Source organism: Balaenoptera borealis (assembly GCF_965194805.1).
Source record: "Balaenoptera borealis genome assembly, chromosome: 5".
In the NCBI taxonomy this organism is placed as follows: Eukaryota; Metazoa; Chordata; class Mammalia; order Artiodactyla; family Balaenopteridae; genus Balaenoptera; species Balaenoptera borealis.
In genome coordinates, this window is record NC_138862.1 from 127586150 (window position 1) to 127605071 (window position 18922).

At 38.1% G+C, this 18922-nt stretch overlaps 1 protein-coding gene across 9 annotated transcripts in view; it reads right to left on the reverse strand.

Annotated features, from left to right (window-relative positions):
* Positions 1-18922, reverse strand: part of ARMC8 (armadillo repeat containing 8) — a 106487-nt gene that overhangs the window by 80712 nt on the left and 6853 nt on the right. For all 9 annotated transcript variants that reach the window (XM_082393454.1, XM_082393449.1, XM_082393447.1 and 6 more), the window contains one exon: positions 967-1043. Coding sequence is in view for 4 of the 9 variants with exons in the window: in XM_082393449.1 (XP_082249575.1) it covers positions 967-1043 (77 nt within the window). In the remaining 5 variants the exon portion in view is untranslated. Of the gene's footprint in view, positions 1-966; positions 1044-18922 lie in introns of those variants that run through there.

An 18922-nucleotide genomic window follows, 5' to 3' on the forward strand; every position in this document is an offset into this window, starting at 1 on the left:
TCCCTTCTATAGAGCTTTTTTTTTTTTTTTTGGAAGTGGGAAGCATCCTAGCCTTGCCACAGTTGAGCAAGAGTTAAACTAAAGATGTTATCTTGCTGATAACACTAACAGGGTAAGAAGAAAGGGACTCATTTGTGCCCTCACTGCTATCCCAAATGTATCTCATCCTGACCTTTTTTGGGTCCTCCTTCCCCAGGACACAGCTCAGTCCTGTGGGTGCTCCGTGTTTCCCAACCCTGTGAGTTAGTCGTCTTAGGCTAGACCTTCTTTCTTAGAAGTAATGTGATAAGAGCATGAAAATCTGCTCTTAGGAGAGAGAATTCATCTTTCAATCATTTGCAATCTTATTGCACTTGTCCCACTTAATTTTTTTTTTTTTTTAAGAATAATCACCTCGGCTTTGTTGCTTAAAAATATTTCCTCTCATTAAAACTGAGGCAATTGTGGAGAAAAGAAGGGCATTTAGGTTATCAAGAGTTTATTTAAAGTGTGGGAAAAAAAAGTTTATTTAAATTTTCTAATGACTGCTTTCTAAATTCTTATATTTAAAACATCACTAGGAAATTCAAACCTTAGAGACAGTCAATGAGTTAACTAAAAACAAAGCAAAACAAAAAGCCCAAAACCCTGGTGACCTATTCTCCCACCCCCCTTTCTGGTTATAAAAGATAATCAATTTTACTCTCTTGCTTTTGCTGGATATTAAAGTCACAAAAGCATTCTCCAAAGTAAACATTTTTAAAAATGTAAAACAAGTATTCTACAAAAAATGAAGCTAACCATGTCAGTTAACTATCCAACAGACAATTTTTTACAGTACCATATTAAAGGCATGAATGTCAAGGGGTCTTTCCAAAACAGAAGAAAAAAGTTACAACCCTGCATTTTCAGAATTATAATACTTGACAGATTGAAACATGAAACAAACAAGACTTTTTGATAGACTCTTAAATACATACTACTTACATGACACCTTGTAGAACTTTCTGGGGATCAGGGTCAAATAGCCTGTCAACATAGTGGCGACTGCTAGCTGTTACTTCCTAGAAAGTGGGGGGAAAAATTATGACATCTGAAGCCGTGCAAATCACAAATTCACAGTATCACCCATAACATCAAACAGCTATATAATCTAACTTAAGGTAGAAGCATTAGAATTTTTATAAATACTTATTATATTAAATCTATCTGAGAAAATCTTGTGACAAGATAAAACTTAAGATGGGGAAGAAAGAGATACCCGGTTCTCACTAAAAACATAACTAGACAGTGGGACCTTTGCAGTGAGCCCTGCAAGCTCTGCCGATAGAAGAACTGGGCGTTAAGTATTGAGAAGCAAGCTAAGTTTCTTAATTAACTGTTGGATGTCACCTACATACGAAAAAAACATAGGAATGTTGCTTCTGTTTATATCCACTAAAGGGAGGGAAAATCTGATTCTCAGCAAGGAAAAAAGGGTAAGGACTTCATGAACAGTTTATGAAGGGCAGTCTTGGTGCAAGAGGAAGACTCTCAGAGTGACGCAGAGGACCTATACTGCCAGGAAGCAGACATATGCAAAAAATAAAAACGAATATAAAGGAGTTGTCACACTTTCTGTAAGGGAAAAAAATTAAGAATTAGGGTGATTTATCAGGTCCAAAAGAGCTACCCAGTCTGAACTGGCTAAAGCTGGGCAGAAGAGGGAGAGTTAGAGTATGAAGAGCAGGGGAGACACTTACCTCCTTTTATTGTATTTTGGGGTTTGCACTATTATGTTATTTCTTGTAATACTTATTTGGGGGGCATACTTATTTTTTATATTTAATTTTCAATACTTAACATTATTTAAAACAAAGAACATGTTTAAGAACCAGAAAAAAAGAATTTTTGTCCCTTGCTGTTTCTTTCTGATGCCTGCTGGAATATGCTGCTCATGTACTATGACCCATTAGCGATAAATTATTGTAGATAGGAAGAAATACTTTTCCAGTTTACCCAGAACCCCTGATCAGAAAAGAGTTAACTGCCAAGACACAGTGCCAGCTTAAAATTCTGAATCTCCAAAAATAACTCTGGAAAAAATTCTATAAACTCAAATTTCCTGACAATATAGCTAATCCAAAATCAAAGTTTATTTTCATATTATGAGCTTGCAACCAAAATACCCTTGTAGGCAACTCAAATACCCACTTTTAATACATACTTTTATACAGAACAAACTGGCAGCAAATAAGCCAAACTGATGAAAATTCTTGTGCCTAATAGGGTACCATTAAGTACTTGCTAACGGGGTCTGGTTTCCTCAAAATAACAGAATCACAGAGTTAGAAGGACTCTTAATTATCTCTCTCAACCCCCTGGTTAACAAATGAGGGCTGATCTTTACCCAGATATCAGACTGTCAAATGTTAAGTAGGGATGCAAACAACTGTACAAATATACCAAGAAATAATATACACAAGAGCAAAATCCAGGGTAAAACTGAAAACAGTATTCCTATAATACAAACAGATATGTCTTCTCACTCCATTTGAGCACATGTGCTTTCCTGACTTTCCAACATGGTAAGTTCTTCTGAGAACTTCAGACTCTTAGAATCCCTCCTATATAAGGACAGATTTTGATTTTACTGTTTCTCTCCACACACTCTCCCACAGCTCTACATCTCTTGCCTCTCAATGTGGTTTTTAAAAAGGTACTTGGGTTTAAGACCTTATTTTAAACAACATAAATTTCTCCCACTAATAGCAACTCTACTGTTCTATGCCTGGTTCATTCAATTTAACAAGCACTGCGTACCTACTATACGCAAGGCACTGAGGAAGGCATTAAAGGCCTAAAAAAAAAAGTAAGGCATGGTCCCTCCCCTCAAGAATTCATATTCTGTTTTAACTGTGTTTACAAGTTTATATTCCCTACTAGAATATAAAACAGAAGAATACATAGTGAAAACTTCTTAGAGGAGTTGGTTTTGGAAAATGAATAAGAGTGCATAAGAACAGACAAGGAAAAAAATCAGGGTCACAACCACAGCCACAAGGCATGTGAAGCCAACACACAAATACCATCAGCAAGTATATCAGTTGCTGGCACTGAAAAAGAAGGGAGGAAGGTAGAAAGGCAACCACAGAATATAAAACACAAAAGGCTAACCAATGGGCAGCCAATAATTGAAGTGTTCAGATTGCCTTCTGGTCAAAGTTCTATGCTAGATGCCAAAGAAAATACAAGAGGATGTTAAGGCAGAACAGTGCACTTAAAGAGCTTACATCTATAAAGGGGTCAGTCCTATGTACAAAAAATGATCCTCTGAGCTGCCTAGGTAGCAGCAAGCTGAGAGGAGAGAGTCACTTGTTCAATCTGATTTTACCCTTATGTTTTTGCTTAACAAATTCACTTAGTTGTTTGTATGGGACATTTCTCATATTTCACTGCTTTCCTTTGTAGATCAGGCCGTCTCTCCCCTTTCAGCCCTCTTCTCTCGTCTTTCAAAAGGCAGCCTGGAAATATAAGACTTTGAGAGAGAAGGCAGTTGGTACAGATATTAAATAAGTTGGTCAGAGATAATTTCTTTAAGAAGGTGACACTTGAGCAAAGACCTGAAAAAGGTCAAGGAGTAAGTCATGCAGCTACCTGGGAGCAAAGCTTTTTAAGCAAAGAGAACAACAAATGCAAAGGCTCTGAAATGGTAAGTGTCTGCTGGGATCAAAGAACAGGAGGCCATTACAGCTGGAGCAGAATGAGCAAAGGAGAAAACAGTAGGAGACGAGGTCAGAGAAGAGTGGCCAGATGGTAAAGAGCTGTGGTGTCCAATATGATAGCCACTAGTCTCATATGGCTATTGGGCATTTGAAATGTGGCTAGAAACTCAATTTTAAATTTTTTAACTTTAATTAAAATTAAAATTTAAAAACCAATACTGGATTCAGTTATTAGAAAACTTTTAAGAATGTTTAGAATTACTTAGGTATGTAAATTTACTTTCAACTGTAAATTTCATGAAACCTAAATATCGATCAAGTATTTCCAATCAAAATACAAATCAAGTATTTCCAACCAAAATTTGGTATCAAAATTGTGTAAAATACACACCAGATTTTTGAAGACTTCATATAAAAAAGTAAAACAATTTCATTAATAATTCCTTACACTGATTACATATTGAAATAATATTTGGATATACTGGTTTAAATTATATATATTGAAATTAATTTCATGTTTTCTTTTTACTTGTATAGCATGGTTGCTGGAAAATTTTTAATTACATATGTGGCTAGCATTATTTTTCCACTGGACAACACTGGTATAGACCCTTCTTGGTCATTGTGAGGATTTTTATTTTTATGGTGTGAGTTGGGAAGCCATTAAGAGAGTTTTGAGAAAGTAGAGACATGAACTGACTTGTTTTAAAAGGACTGCTCTGGTTGCAACTTTAGAAACAGACAAATGTGTGGAGGGGGCTAGGGAACAAAGCAGGGAGACTGGGGAGGAGGCTATTTCAGTAATTAGAAATGCTGTCACTTCAGAGAGATGATGGAAGCCTGGACTAGGGCAAGAGTTCTGGAGGTAGTAAGAGTCACTCAGATTCCTGATAAATGTTAAAGCTGAAACGACTATCAAACTGGATATGCTGTCAGAGTAGATGTGGAGTGTGAAAGAATAGAGGAGCCAAGGGTAACACTTAAGGTTTTTGCCTGAGCACCTAGAAAGACTGAGTTGCCAGTTAATGAGATGAGGAAGACTGTGGGAAATGCAGGTTTGAGCGAGCAGATCAAAAGTTCAGTTTTGGACATGTTAGGACTGAGAATTTTATTAGCCACCCAAGTGAGAATGTCAAGTTAGCAGTTGAATATGTCTAGAGTTTAGGAGAGAGTTGTGGGTGGGAGATACAAATTAGGGAGTTGACAGATTAGACACAGGATAAGTTCACTGAGGGAGTAACCATGATAAGGCAAGGCCTGAAGACTGAACTCTGGAGCATCTGAACAAGCAGCCAGCATGGTGGGAGGAAATCTGAGAAGCCAGGTAGGGTAAGGTTTCAAGGAGGGAGTAATCAAATATGCCAAATACTACGCATGTGTAGCATAAGATAGTAACTAAGACCTGACCATTAGACTTAGGAACATGGAGGTCATCAGTGATCCTGACAACAACAGTCTGGGCAGAGTGGTGGGGCCAAAGCCTGCTTGGCGAGGGTTTAAGAGAGAATGGGAAAAGAGGAATTAGAGAAAGTACACACAGACAGCTCTTTCAAGGAGTTTCATTGTAAAGGGGAGTGAAGAAAGAGAGTAAGAGCTAGAGGGACAAGCGAAGTCAGGAGAGATTTTTTTTTTTTAGAGACGGAATAAATTAAAGCATACTTATTCATCGACGGAAATTTTTGCTTTGTTTTGATAAAGAAAAACATGCTGCACTGGGGTAGAGGGAGAACTTCTGGAACAACGTTCACAATAATTGAGAGGGAAGTGGATTTACTGACCAAGTAGAACATGGAAAGTACAACAGTCAGGGGCAATAAATTAGGTGGATACGGTGATGAGAGCTTGTGGACATTCTCTCTGATTATCTCTATCTTCTGAAAGTTAAAATTGTGGGGTTGGGTGCGAGAGTGAAGAACAGAAGGAATAAAACACAGCCTGGGCCAGAAAATATATCAGGACTGCCAGGCAGCACTAACGTTCTTGAGGTTCATGATTATGAATTTAAAGTGAGACCAGTCAGCATGGCTGTGTTTTTCTCCAGCTACATTAAAATATACAGAAGTAGACATGAATAATAGACTTAGATTTAACCAGAGCTGGAATTTCACCAGGCAAGGATGACAAAGCCAAAGGAATGGGTCAGCTGAGTTGAGGGTATATGCAAAGTTGAGATTCTAATGACAGGCCTATTGAAGACCAACGAAAAAGCGGTAGAATTAATGGAATGCAGGTAATAGGGGGATTGAAGAAGGCTTGTAGGTGTTCGGGTAGTAGAAGGAGTGGTTTGGGAGGACAGAATGTGGTGACCAGAATGTGTAAAATTGAGATTATGAAAGGGTTTTAGCTTTTGGTAAGGTCAAGGTCTCGGAAATAACCATGGGGACAAACACCTCAGGGGAGCACAGAGGATATGATCATTAGGGAAGTCTAGAGTTTTAGAAAAATTGTCTACATAGGTAATGAAATTTCCATAAATTATCACAGAAATAGTGTTAGAAAAAGTGAACATGAGCTAGGAGCTAAAATCTTAAAGAAATGAGGGGGAATGATCTGGGGGATCTACAGATGACTACAAGGTAGAGTCTGATGAGATTCAGAGCTGGAATGTTTAGAGAAAAGGGCAGAGAAGGGTCTGAAAAGAGCAATGAGGAGCAATTCTCTGTCTCCACTTCTAGGCCTAGAGATATGAGGGATATGGGAAGAAAAAGAGCCACCAGCTGAGAAGATTGCAGGAGAAAGCTGAGGAAAAGGGTGTCAAGAAGTGAAAAGCCTGGTTTCAGTCTAAACAAAAAGATGAAGGAAATGTTCAGACAAGAGGGTGAGGATAACAGAAACCCAGTGAAAGGAGCGGGAGAGAGGCAAGGGATCTGGATAGAAAAGTAAATGGACAGAGAGACACATGGGCATGAGGAAGGACCCTAGAGTCTTGGGCTTCTTGTGGTAGTTAATGTAAACAGAGATAAAGAGCTTAATCCTGATGACCTCAAGGGAAAGAGGAATGAGGCTGTAATAATGGGGGAGGTGGGGGTGAAGGGAATTTGGGGGCTTTTTCACTCTTGCCAACAACAGTGTGGATGTTGGGGAGGGACAGTTTGATCTAGGCACTAATTTACCCCTGAAATAGGACAAACACTGGAGTTTCTTCCTCCCTCCTGCCCACAGAGGCCAAAAGGTTAACAGAGTGTCTGATGATCTGCCCTTTCAAGACGTGGCTTCACGCTCACTTCAAAACACTAATACCCTTTTAAATTACTCTGTAGCTTCTGGTAGCTGGAAGAGATTGTACACACAGTGATGCTCCATCCTCCCAACCGATCCAGTGAATGTGTCAAGCAGCCAGCTAAAGCTCAGGGTACAGCCTGTGCCCATGAAGGAGAGCAGTGCTAGCCAGGGTCACACTATGACCTCTGCCTTTTGGCACAAGGCTTCAAACAAATGACCTAGAAAGCCCTCGAAACCCAGCTCTAAACTCACTGTACCCATTCAAAGCTGCAGAAGCCACCACAAATGTATAGATTAAAAACCTGTTACATTTTTATGCTGAATAGCACCTCTCCAAATTATATTATGTAAAAATGTACATGAATCCCTTCAAGCAGAAAGTTTGTATACACCAAATTTGTGAATTAGTATTTAGAATTTAGTAGAGCTGAATGTACATATATACGAACAGGTACTAAACATTAAAGAAAGAAGAGAACCTTGTAACAAATTTCTTCTTGAAGTAAAACAGAAACAGGTAATGAGTTGCATTCCACTGTGGAGAACTATTATGTGGAAGCAATTTCCCTTTTATTAGGGTGACCATTTGTGATGTCTCCCCTTGAGTGAAGACTGGTTGTAGTGACTTGATTCTAGCAAGCAGAAAGCAGTGGAGGTGATAGTATGTCACTGCAGACAGAGCTCTCCCTCTCTCTGTGTCCATGTCTGTGTCTGTCTGTCTGTCCCTCCCTCCCTCCGTCAAAAGCCAGCTTCCATCTTGTAAGTTGCCCTATGGAGAGCCCCACATGGCATGGAACTAAGGGGAGCCCCTGGCCAAGAGCCAGCAAGAGATTGAGGCCCTCAGTTCAACAGCCCACATGGAACTAAATCCTGCCAATAATCCTGTGAGTGAGCTTGGAAATGGATCCTCCCTCAACTGAGCCTTGAAACGCGGCTCCTGTTGACACCCTGACTGCAACCTCACAAGGAATTCTGGGGCAGAGGCATTAGCTAAGCCACATCTGAATTCCTGACCTACAGAAACTGTGAGATATTAAATGTTGTTTTAAGCAGCTAAGTAATTTGTTACATAACAATAAACAGACAATGAATATACCTTCAAATTTATCATCCAAACCAGGATAATTTTAAGACTGAAAGAGGGCACTACTAATACTTGTCACAGAATAACACACATAAATGAAGAGTGTTGGAGACAAACCGGGCTATATGCTTGCCCTACCTTTTATTCCTCTTTAGTGGCACAAAAGAAAAGAGGAAAAACTTAGAGATAGCTCAGAAAACTGGTCAGACACACTGAAAAAGCAAACCAGAACAATCTCTAATTGCCCTTCTGAATAAACTACGCATGATTGGGGTGAATTAAAACCCTGCCTTTTGAAAAAAATTCTTCGGGAAAGGTTCTGAATGCCAAATTATTAAGTCCCAGACTTGCCACGAATGGGATTTAACTCAAAGAATAGAAGAAGTAAATGTGTTCAACTGAAGTTTTAAAACCTGAAGTGAAACAATGGGTTTATTAAACAATGAAGAGTGAGGGTTTAAGTGTTAATAAGAAAATATCAAACTATTTTATTTCATTAAAATCTTGCTCTATGTGTATTTCATTAAAGTAGTATGTTCTTTATTTCTACCATATTCAGGCATTGAATGGTAGAAAGAATATATGACTTGGCATCAGAAGATGGGTTTGAAACCTAGTTCTACCACTTGGTAGCTCTGTGACATAGGGCAAAAATAAAATTTTGAGACTGTTTCTTCAAGTATAAAATGGTAACGTTACCACATAGCTCAGAGCGTGGATCAAATGAGATAACACACAAGAAAAACCCCTGTAAACTGTAAATGAACCATATAAACACTGATTTCAGGAAAAGCCTATTTTTGTATAAAAAATATAATTACCTTAACAAATGTACTAATGCTCTTCTCAGTTATTTACAGTCATATTCATGATTAAAGCCTAATTATTCAGACATACCTTTCCTCACCTGATCGCAGCTTTTTTCTCAGAGCAAGCTAAGTACTTAGCAAGAAATAAATATGCATTTGAATGCTGACCTTAAAAATCTAAACTTTCATTACTTGAGATTTAAAATAACTGTTAAAAATAGGTAATCCTTAGTGCACCTTTTATTACTAACTTTCATTATAACTGTAGACTATAACCATGGACTCAGACAATATAAAATCACAGTTACGAATACCAATATATAGTTCAAGGAGTAATTTTTTTTTTTTTTTGGCTGCACCTTGGCATGAGGGATCTTGGTTCCCTGACCAGGGATCGAACCTGTGCCCTCTGCAGTGGAAGCACAGAGTCTTAACCACTGTACTGCCAGGGAAGTCGCAAGGAATAATCAATTTATAGTGTTCTCGTTCCCATACACCAACTCAGAAAGAAGAGGTAGACAGAATACAAATATTTTTATAATACCTGACACTTGTTTAGTATGTTACAGTTTACAAAGTATTTTCATATCTATTTTCTCATTTAATTCATGTGTTCTTTAGAAATTGAAATATTACAAATCTCATTGGGGAATTCTGACCCCTGAGAAATGAATGTTTAAACTAGTTGTTGCCATATTAATCAAAATTTCATGTGTCAATTATTCCACAAACTACTAGGAACTTCAAGATAAAATTGTTCATAATGTTGATCATTCAGCATTGTCAGGGAAAATCCTGATTTAGGGAAGAGATGAAAGGAGCACAACCCAAAAAAATAGAATGTTTGAGCTCTATAAAGCTTCAGTTTAAAACCTATTTCATGCTGAAATTCAACATGTGAATATCTTTAATTTACTAGGTGCTGGTAACAGAGTTAAGATAGAGTCCCTTACCCTCAACTCATTCACAGCACAGAAAGGAAACAGATAGGTAAGTAAGTTACAGTTGTCACTTCTAACACAGGATAACTGTAACCATAAAAGTGAACACAAGATAAAAAGAAAGCTGAAGATACAATTAACTGAAGTTAAGGGTGGAATGGGAGGTGGTATCTAAGCAGCAAGGATGATTAATCTGAAAGACTAGTATTATTTTGCTAGGTGAAATGGGGAGGAAAAAAAAGATAAGGACTCTAGGCAGAGAGCACAGCACATACAAAAGAGTTCTGAAGCAATGTGGTGTGTTTGAGAAACACAATTTAGTATTATAGTGATATAGTATACACTTGGGAATACAAAACAAAGCTAAAGTTGTACTCTTTAATTCAGTCAACAAATATTTAGACAGCTATGCAGGCACTGTTCTAGGCAAGAACCAAAAAAAGCCCAACTTTGCAGAGCTTACATTTCAGCAAGGGGAGAAAGATAAAAAGCAATAAACATTATAAATAAACGATATAGAATATTATAGGGCTATACATGCTATATGGGGGGGGAAATGTTTAACAGCACATTTTATTTCCATCTCCTTTTACTATACACTGCACAAGCTGCGGGGAGGGAGAAGTGCAGGAGAGAAAGAGGGAAGTGTACTAATACACGCCCCCCCTCCCCCAGAGAACCCCATACGCTCAGCATCTCAGTAGTTCTAAACACGGACAGCACTACTGCCTAAGATACATTCTTTAAATCTATGGAAGTGATTTTGGGTTGTCAAAATGACAATAGGTGCTACTGATATCTAGTGGGCAAGGGCTAAGGATGCTAGATGTCCTGCAGTGAGTGGGACAACAGGCCCACACCCGAAAAGACTTTCCACTATGCAGTCAGGTAGGAAAATAAACTTTAATTACCTGAGCCTAGAATCTAACTCCATTTTACATATTTTTTGTTTACATATAAACAAAAAATGTGTTTCGCATCATTTTACTATACCATTTTCCAAGAATGCAACTCCCATATGAATATAGGAAAGGGTGTACTTTGTCTTGTTAGGAACTTTATCAAAATTGTTCATTTCAGAAAAATCACATCAAAAACAGTATCATTTATTGTATTTAAGTAACCATCACATCATACCTATATCACTCTGTCTTAAAGCAGTCATATTTACAGCTAAACTACCCTTATTTGCAAATATATCACTATTTTATTACTTCTTTCTAGTACCTGAGTCTTTACCCATTTAAATAATATAAATTAGTTTCCTGCTCTTTCTCCCTTAACACAGCTGAGGCATTATGCCAACTCTTAAAAATTTACATGTAAGAGCAGTTATCTATGAATTTCACTCCAGGAGAGCCAAGGAGGTGCTTCAAAATACGTTTTAAGAAGGGGGTGTGGAGTCTAGCAGAGTTGAGAACCACTAACTGAAACAGCTCTTAACATTCCAGTCAGCTGGGAGCTCCAGAACCTCTTCTCCATCCCAAACAATTTGAAACCAAGATTTGATTTTCTGATGCCTCCAACTCTCAGTCCAAACAAATGCTTCCTACTGTCACTTTGACAATTTTCTGAAATGCCAAATAACTGTACTGCTTAGATCAGTCACAGATTCACAATTATTCCATTTAAAGTCCAGGAACTAGAGAATTTTTTCCTAACTTTGAGGGGGAAAAAATAACTACCTCCCTCTGGAACAATACAAAAAAGGATAATATAACAAAGACTGACCTTTTCCTTGCAGATGGCTATCATGCCCTCCCTATGTATTAAAAAATTCCTACATGCCTCCAAAAGGAAGAAAAATTAGAAGAAAATGCCTAAGTAAACCCCAAATTTTGTGGATATTTTGATTTTTCTTTTCTTTTACTTTTTTGTCTTCTAGTAAACTTCTGGCCCCATTAGGACTCAATCAGATTCTCATTCAATTTTTGCAGACCCATCACACAGTATTTTTTAAACTATTTTTACCTTTACATTTTTTTTTTTATTATGGGATTCATTCTTTGGTGATTCTAGAGGTTTGCAGCAGCCTTCCTCCCAAAATTCACCAAAGCCCTGCTTTTCTGCAGTCTCTACCAACTTTGGGAAGTTTATAAAATGGCACTTCAGTTTGGCTGGGTCCCATCAGTGCAGAATGTAACATACTTATGACAACCAAAATCCCTAGAATATAATGTTTCAATCTCATAAACACAATTATGAAAATACTGAAATATATAATTTTAAACTTAATCTACTTGGATAAGAAGCAGCCCTGACTTCTCAATAAGTAATTAAGACTGAAAATCCGATTTTACATGTTAAGAGAACTTATTTTAAAATAAATAGCAAATAAATCAGTACTCATATAAAGTTTGAAAATAAAATTCTAAAATGTAAGGCTGTGCACACAAATTTTTCCTCTATGTGTTTGGAAATCTGACTACGACACTTCATAGACAAGAGTATATGACAGTGGACAGGTCAGTCTCTCTGGTTCTCAGTTTTCATCAATAAAAAACAGACAAGGACAAACTAAAGATTATCTGCAGGCTTCTTTCAGGCAAAGATTCCATAATATTACTTACACAAAAGGGGATTTTTCTTTTCATAACAGGAAAACCAGAGCACAGTTAGATTAAAAGGAATATGAAGAGTAGCCTCTACTTTTTCAGTAGTGAGTTTTTAGTGTAATAAAATATTATTATAGCCCTTGTATATCGTATCAACATGCTATAAAGATGCTTAGGTGGTCTCAAGAACTGGAAGCAATTTAGCATTCATGCTTCTTTCTAACCAGGTACTGCAATGTTTATCCTTTTAAAGTATGGTACAAATCACAAAGAGCTATTTGGGTCTAGATGATTTGTAAGGTTCTTTCTATTAAATTCTATTCATTTACTCTTCAATGTAGATAAGAATGTCTGAAGACTGAGGACCAAGAAGGGATCCCTCTGGACAGAGTAAGTTGCCCATGTAAGGATTTATGGTGCAAAATAACAGAATCTGGAAGTCCAAGGGAGCAAGAACCTTCTATGGGACATTAGAGTGACAAGGATTGTGAGGAGTTTTATAAAGACTGAGATATTCTCTGGGTTGGCAAAGGTTCATTTAGATGCCTTCCAAAATGATAAGATAGCCCAGGAAATCCGCTAGGATGCATTCAAATGCCTACCTCTTAATCCTGACATAACAGAGTGAGGCTATTCAGACATGGGTGTGATGTTGTCCTTGACTATAAGAATAGTTTAAATTATTCTTCAAGACTGCAATCATGTAATGACTTTGAAATCCAGGGTACCATCTTTCATGGTATACCTCAGAGGTGGTACAGTCCAGACAGGCTAGCTGCCTTCTGATTTTTTTTTTTTTTTTTTAAAAAGGCTTTATTTGCTTCAGATTCTTAGAGGCAGTAAACACCCTTGCCTCGGAGCTATCCATGGTGCTTGACTCATACTCAGCCCATCACTTCCAGCAATTAATTGGTGCATTAGCTTTCCGACCATAGTACCACTCAGGATCTGCCTGACCCATCATCCACATTGTGGCCTGTGACTATTATGCCAGTATCACGGGCCACTTGTAATTTCTGTCTATTCCACTTTGCCTATGCCTAGATCCACAAGTGCCTTACTTTGTCCTGGCTTAGATCTCTCATCTAGCTCTGCCTCCCAGGCCTGCTATACCATCTGCTACACAAAGCCCTTCCTGTATATACAGTACACCTTGGGGAAGATCACTGGCATAATCTGGGCAAAAGATTACAGTTCTTCAGAGCCAAATCCCCCACATCATACCTTACATGAGTTTTAAAACCTTGTTGTTACAATTTTTACCATTCCAAAATGATTTAAAATGAGTTTTAAATTTTGCTCTATGTTTTTGTGACTGACTTTGGAATGAATAAAGAATAGGAACTGTTAACTCAAGATTTATGTGTGGGTTTCAGGGACTCTATGAGCCCCTTGAAATTATGTGATTCTTTAGGCAGATGCATGTTTTTCTGGGGAAGATGGTGTTGAGCCTCTTACCCTTAAAAGGTTAAGAACTCGGTCAATGTGCTGATGACTCCCAATAATAATCATCTCCCCAGGTTTAAGCACTAGACCTCTATATCTGTGGTTTAATAAGTATATTTGGTCTTTCTCCCAGTTCCTGGCACAGAGGTCCTGAAACCCTTGAAATTTCCTGGGTGATATGAATGTCTTTACTTATTCATAAGGAACATCTTTCAAGAGTTTTGCTAATGAATGATTGGGCTGGGGCCCCTAGATAGCCTCAAGATGGGACTGGTTACCCAAAAGACCAAGTGATTAGAAGGCTGGAACTTTCAGTCCCATCCACCAATCTCTGGGAAGTGGAAGAGTGGGAGGCTGGAGACTAACGTTCTATAAAAACTCCTGAATAAAACGTGATTAAGTTTCCAGGTAAGTGAATGGATCCACCTGCCAGGAGGGTGGTGCACCCCAGTTCCACATGGACAGAAGTTCCTGCACTTGGGGCCTTTCTGGATCTTGCCCTATGTACCTCTTCACCTGGCTGTTCATCTCTATCTTTTATAATAAACTGGTAAACATAAGTAAATGTTTTGCTGAGCTTTGTGAACCATTCTGACAAATGACTGAATTTGAGGAGGGAGCAGTGGGAACCCCTGATTTATAACTGGTCAGTCAGAGGACAGGAGAACAACCTGGACTTGCAACTGCTGTCTGAAGTGGGGGCAGTCTTGCAGGACTTAACCTGTGGAATCTGATACTATCTCCAATTAAATAGTGTCAGAATTGAGTTAAATTGTAGGACACCCAGCTAGTATCCACAGAGAACTAGAGAACTGCTTGGTGGTGTGGAAAACATTCCAGAATATCCAGCTGCCTACTGGACACCTCTAAATGAATTCCCAGAAAACACTTCAAACTCAGCATGTCCAAAACGAAACTCATTTTTCCTCCTTACTCCTCTAACATGTTCAGCTCCTAATCCTCAGCATCTCAGTAGAGGATACCACCTAGATATAAAACTAAAAATCTTGTCAATCATGCCTGATCATGATTTTGACTCTTTCCTTTTCCTCATTCCCCTTATCCAATCAGTCACGTCTTACAACTTTTTGAAAGCCTAATAAATTCTTAAAACACTCCAGAAACAAAAGAATCATGTGTTCTCTAATCATTTTGCAGGTGATAAAGATCTCCAAATATTAATAGATTCTATAGGCTGGAAACTCTTCCCACTGGACCATAACTTTTCATTTTTAACAGAAAGCATAACACTGTCTCATCATTCCCCTTCCCCCAATAACTGTTTTATGAATATGCCAGAGAATGTAGCTAACTCTTTATTCTTCTGAGTTTATGAAATGAGATCAAAACAGTTTTCTTCTACCAAAGTGACAAGTGGGGGCTGTTTCTGCAAAACAGCTCTTATTTGGAATACTTTTCATTCCTAGCTAAACAGTCCTAAGGATCATAGCACTACAGCTCAGTGAAGGTAGCTGCTCTCCAGTTTCCAGAAGATAACAGAAATCTTCCTTTGCCAATAAATCCATATCTTTACCTAGAAGCCAACATAACATATGACACTGCAAAACAGTTGCCAAATCAGAAATCAAAAAGATACAAGTCACAGTAACTGAAATTCCTGGCTCCTGGTACTATTTTAAAATTCTTGATGAGAATGGGAGGAGATAAGAAGGTTAGATATAGATATCCAAATGAAACTGAAGACCTTACCTAACTCTTGGTAAAGCTTAAAAGACTTCCTGAGCATTCGTTGTCTGAATTCAGGTGGCAATCTCTCCTTAAAAAGATAGAAGATGTCCAGAAACATACGATGAGCATCTCCCATTCTTCACACATTGCCATTAAAGATTAGGAAGTTCATACTGATTTTCTTTTAGGACCACCTCCTGACATACCCTGTGCTTACTGGTGTTTTGTAGAGAAAACAAAAGGGAAACTTTAAAACGTGCTTACAAGATTTTACTTTGCATTTACTACTAAAAACCAAGAGAGGGCAAAGTCATACTTATAGGATAGTTGAGCTTAACCTCACAGAAAAAAATTTTTTAACTCTTGTCAGTTGTCCATGTAAGAGAGCAAATCACTATGCACCTGAAGACCAACAAATGCTTATAATCATCAAGAACAGAACAAAACCAAGGAATATCCAGACTTGGAATACCCTATACAGTTCAAATAACTGCTCATCAAATAGGCATAATGGCACTGGGAAATAGACGTAATGAAGGCCTTAGCTGTCTGTGCCAGCCTACAGTATGATTCAAAGGCATTTTATTATCTTGTCTCTCTCGAATCACTACTAACTGACCAAAGTATAGTGTAATCATCCTCTTAACAGGGTCTTTCAAAAAGCATAAATTTTCATCTTAAGTCTGTTACCAATTTTTTAAAAAATAGGTCATACTTTTGGTGTTATGTCTAAGAATTCTTTACCAAGCCCAAGGTTCTGCAAATTTTGTTTATTCTAAAAGTTTTATATTTTACAATTAAATCTACGATCCATTTTGAATTAATTTTTGTACAAGGTGTGAAATTAAGATCAAAGTTCATTTTTTAACCTATGTTTAAGGGGATGAAAAGATAAGCTACAGACTGGGAGAAAATACTTGCAAAGCACCCATCTGACCAAGGACTCACATCTAGAATATATAAAGAGCTTTCAAAACTCTACAGTAAAAAAACAAACAGTCCAATTAGAAAGTGGGCAAAAGGACATGAAAACATATTTCACTATAATATTTTATTCATATTTCAATAAAATATGGATGGCAAGTAAGTAATGAAAATATTTTTGACATTACTAATCATTTCAGAAATGTAAATTGAGACCATGATGAGATATCACTATATATCTATTAGAACAGCTAAAATAAAAAATAATGACATACCAAATTGCTGGTGAGCATGCAAAGAAACTGGATCTCTCAAACATTACTGGTGGGAATGTAAAATGGTACAGCCACTTTGGAACAGTTTGTCAGTTTCTTTAAGAATTAAACATACATTTACCATACAACCTAGCAATTGCACTACTGGGCATTTATCTCAGAGATACAAAAAGTTATGTCCACACAAAAGCCTGTACATGTTTGTTCATAGCAGGTTATAACAGCCAAAAACTGGAAATGCCCAAAATTTCTAACAGGTGACCAGTTAAGCAAACTATCTTTCAAACATCCGTAATATATATCCATACCACAGGATACTACTCACCAGTAAAAAGGAAGAAACTGCTGATACATTCAACAGCTTGAATGGATCTCCAGGGCATTACATTGAGTGACAAAAGCCAATCTCAAAAGGTCACACGCTGTATGACTCCATTTATGTAACATTATAGAAAATAACAAAATCATGGAGATGGAGAAGAGATTAGTTGTCACCAGGGGTTAGAGACAGTGGGTGTGGGGCAGCAGGTAGGTGTGACTACGAAGAAGTAGCATGAGGGAGATCTCTACTATGGCGTTACAGAACTGTATACATATTTATACCAATATCAGTTTTGTGGTTTTGATATTGTACTATAGTTATATAAAATGTGACCAAACGGGGGAACTGGGTACAGTATACACAGGGATCTCTCTGTACTATCTTTGCAACTTCTTGTGAATCTGTAATTATCTCAAAATAGAAAGTTAAAAAAAATGCAATCAATGTAAAATCACCCAAAAGTTTGGGAAACATGGGAAAATTTATAAATTTGTTGAAAACAGTGATGTTGTAACGCTAAATGCAAATTCAAGAGGGATAGGGGTGATCATGGTGTAGCTTAGAAAGACACCTGGAGATTTTGTCCAACTCCTCCAAATAAATAGTTCAATCAAATATTTATTGAGAATCTAATATATGAAAGACATAGTGCTATAAAGAGTAGTTGGGTTAAGAAGAAGAAAAGGTCAAGCACTTACCTCTGAATTAATTTACTCTCTAAGAAGATAAAACAGAATAATTATTAACAGCCTCAGGGCCACTGCAAAAGCAGTTCCCTTTGCCTGGAATGCTCTTCTGTTTTTCTAGTTAGTTCTTACTTGTCCTTGAACTCTTAGCTCATTGTCACTTCTTTAGGGAAACCTTCCTTAGCTCTCATTGCTCTCCATATTAGAACACGTTCCCCTATTACATGCTTGTACAGCACCCTATATTTTTCATTCATAACACTAATCACCATTCACAAAAAACTGTGTGACATTTTGATGTCTATTTTCCCCATCAGGCTAATCTCCAAGAAGGCAGAGACAGTCTAGGTAGCTCACCACTGTTTTCCCAAACCCAATGCCATGCCTGGCAAATGACAGAAGCTCAAAATATGTTACATGAATAAACCTATACAAAGCTATAATTCATATGTGCAAATGAGCAGGCAGACAACAAGAGTTACTGGGGTTTGTAAGAACCCAAGATCACTTCAACTTGAGAAAGCCAGTTTATATGGGATAGGAGGTTCATGCAGAGGATAAAGAATCTTATATCCAAAGCTGAATATGAACATCAGCCTTTCAGCAACAGGAACCCACTGAAGAATTGAAACAGGGAACCGGTGCATCCGATGTGCTGTATAGGGAAATAAATGCGGAGAACTGAATTCAACTAAGAGGATAAGACACTAGAGGCAGTAAAAATAACTGCAAGGAACTGTGGTAATGCAGGCACAAAATGATAAGTTCTGGAATGAGAGGGTGGTCATGGGAAAAGACAGATGTGAGAAACACTGAGAATGAAGAGCCAACAGAACTTAAGGACTGGGGCTTCCCTCGTGGTTCAGTGGTTAAGAATCCGCCTGCCGGTCCAGAGGACACGGGTTCGAGCCCTGGTCCGGGAAGATCCCACATGCCGCGGAGCAGCTAAGCCCGTGTGCCACAACTACTGAGCCTGTGCTCTAGAGCCCGCAAGCCACAACTACCGAGCCCACGTGCCACAACTACTGAAGCGCGCGCGCCTAGAGCTCGTGCTCCGCAACAAGAGAAGCCACCGCAGTGAGAAGCCTGCGCACAGCAACGAAGAGTAGCCCCCGCTCACTGCAACTAGAGGAAGCCCGCGCAGCAACGAAGACCCAGTGCAGCCAAAAATAAATAAAATAAATTAAAAAAAAAAAAAAAAAAAAAAAAAAGAACTTAAGGACTGATTAGCTATAGGGGCCTGAAAGGGGGAAGAGTCAATGATGATTCAAGTGCTTTAACAGTGG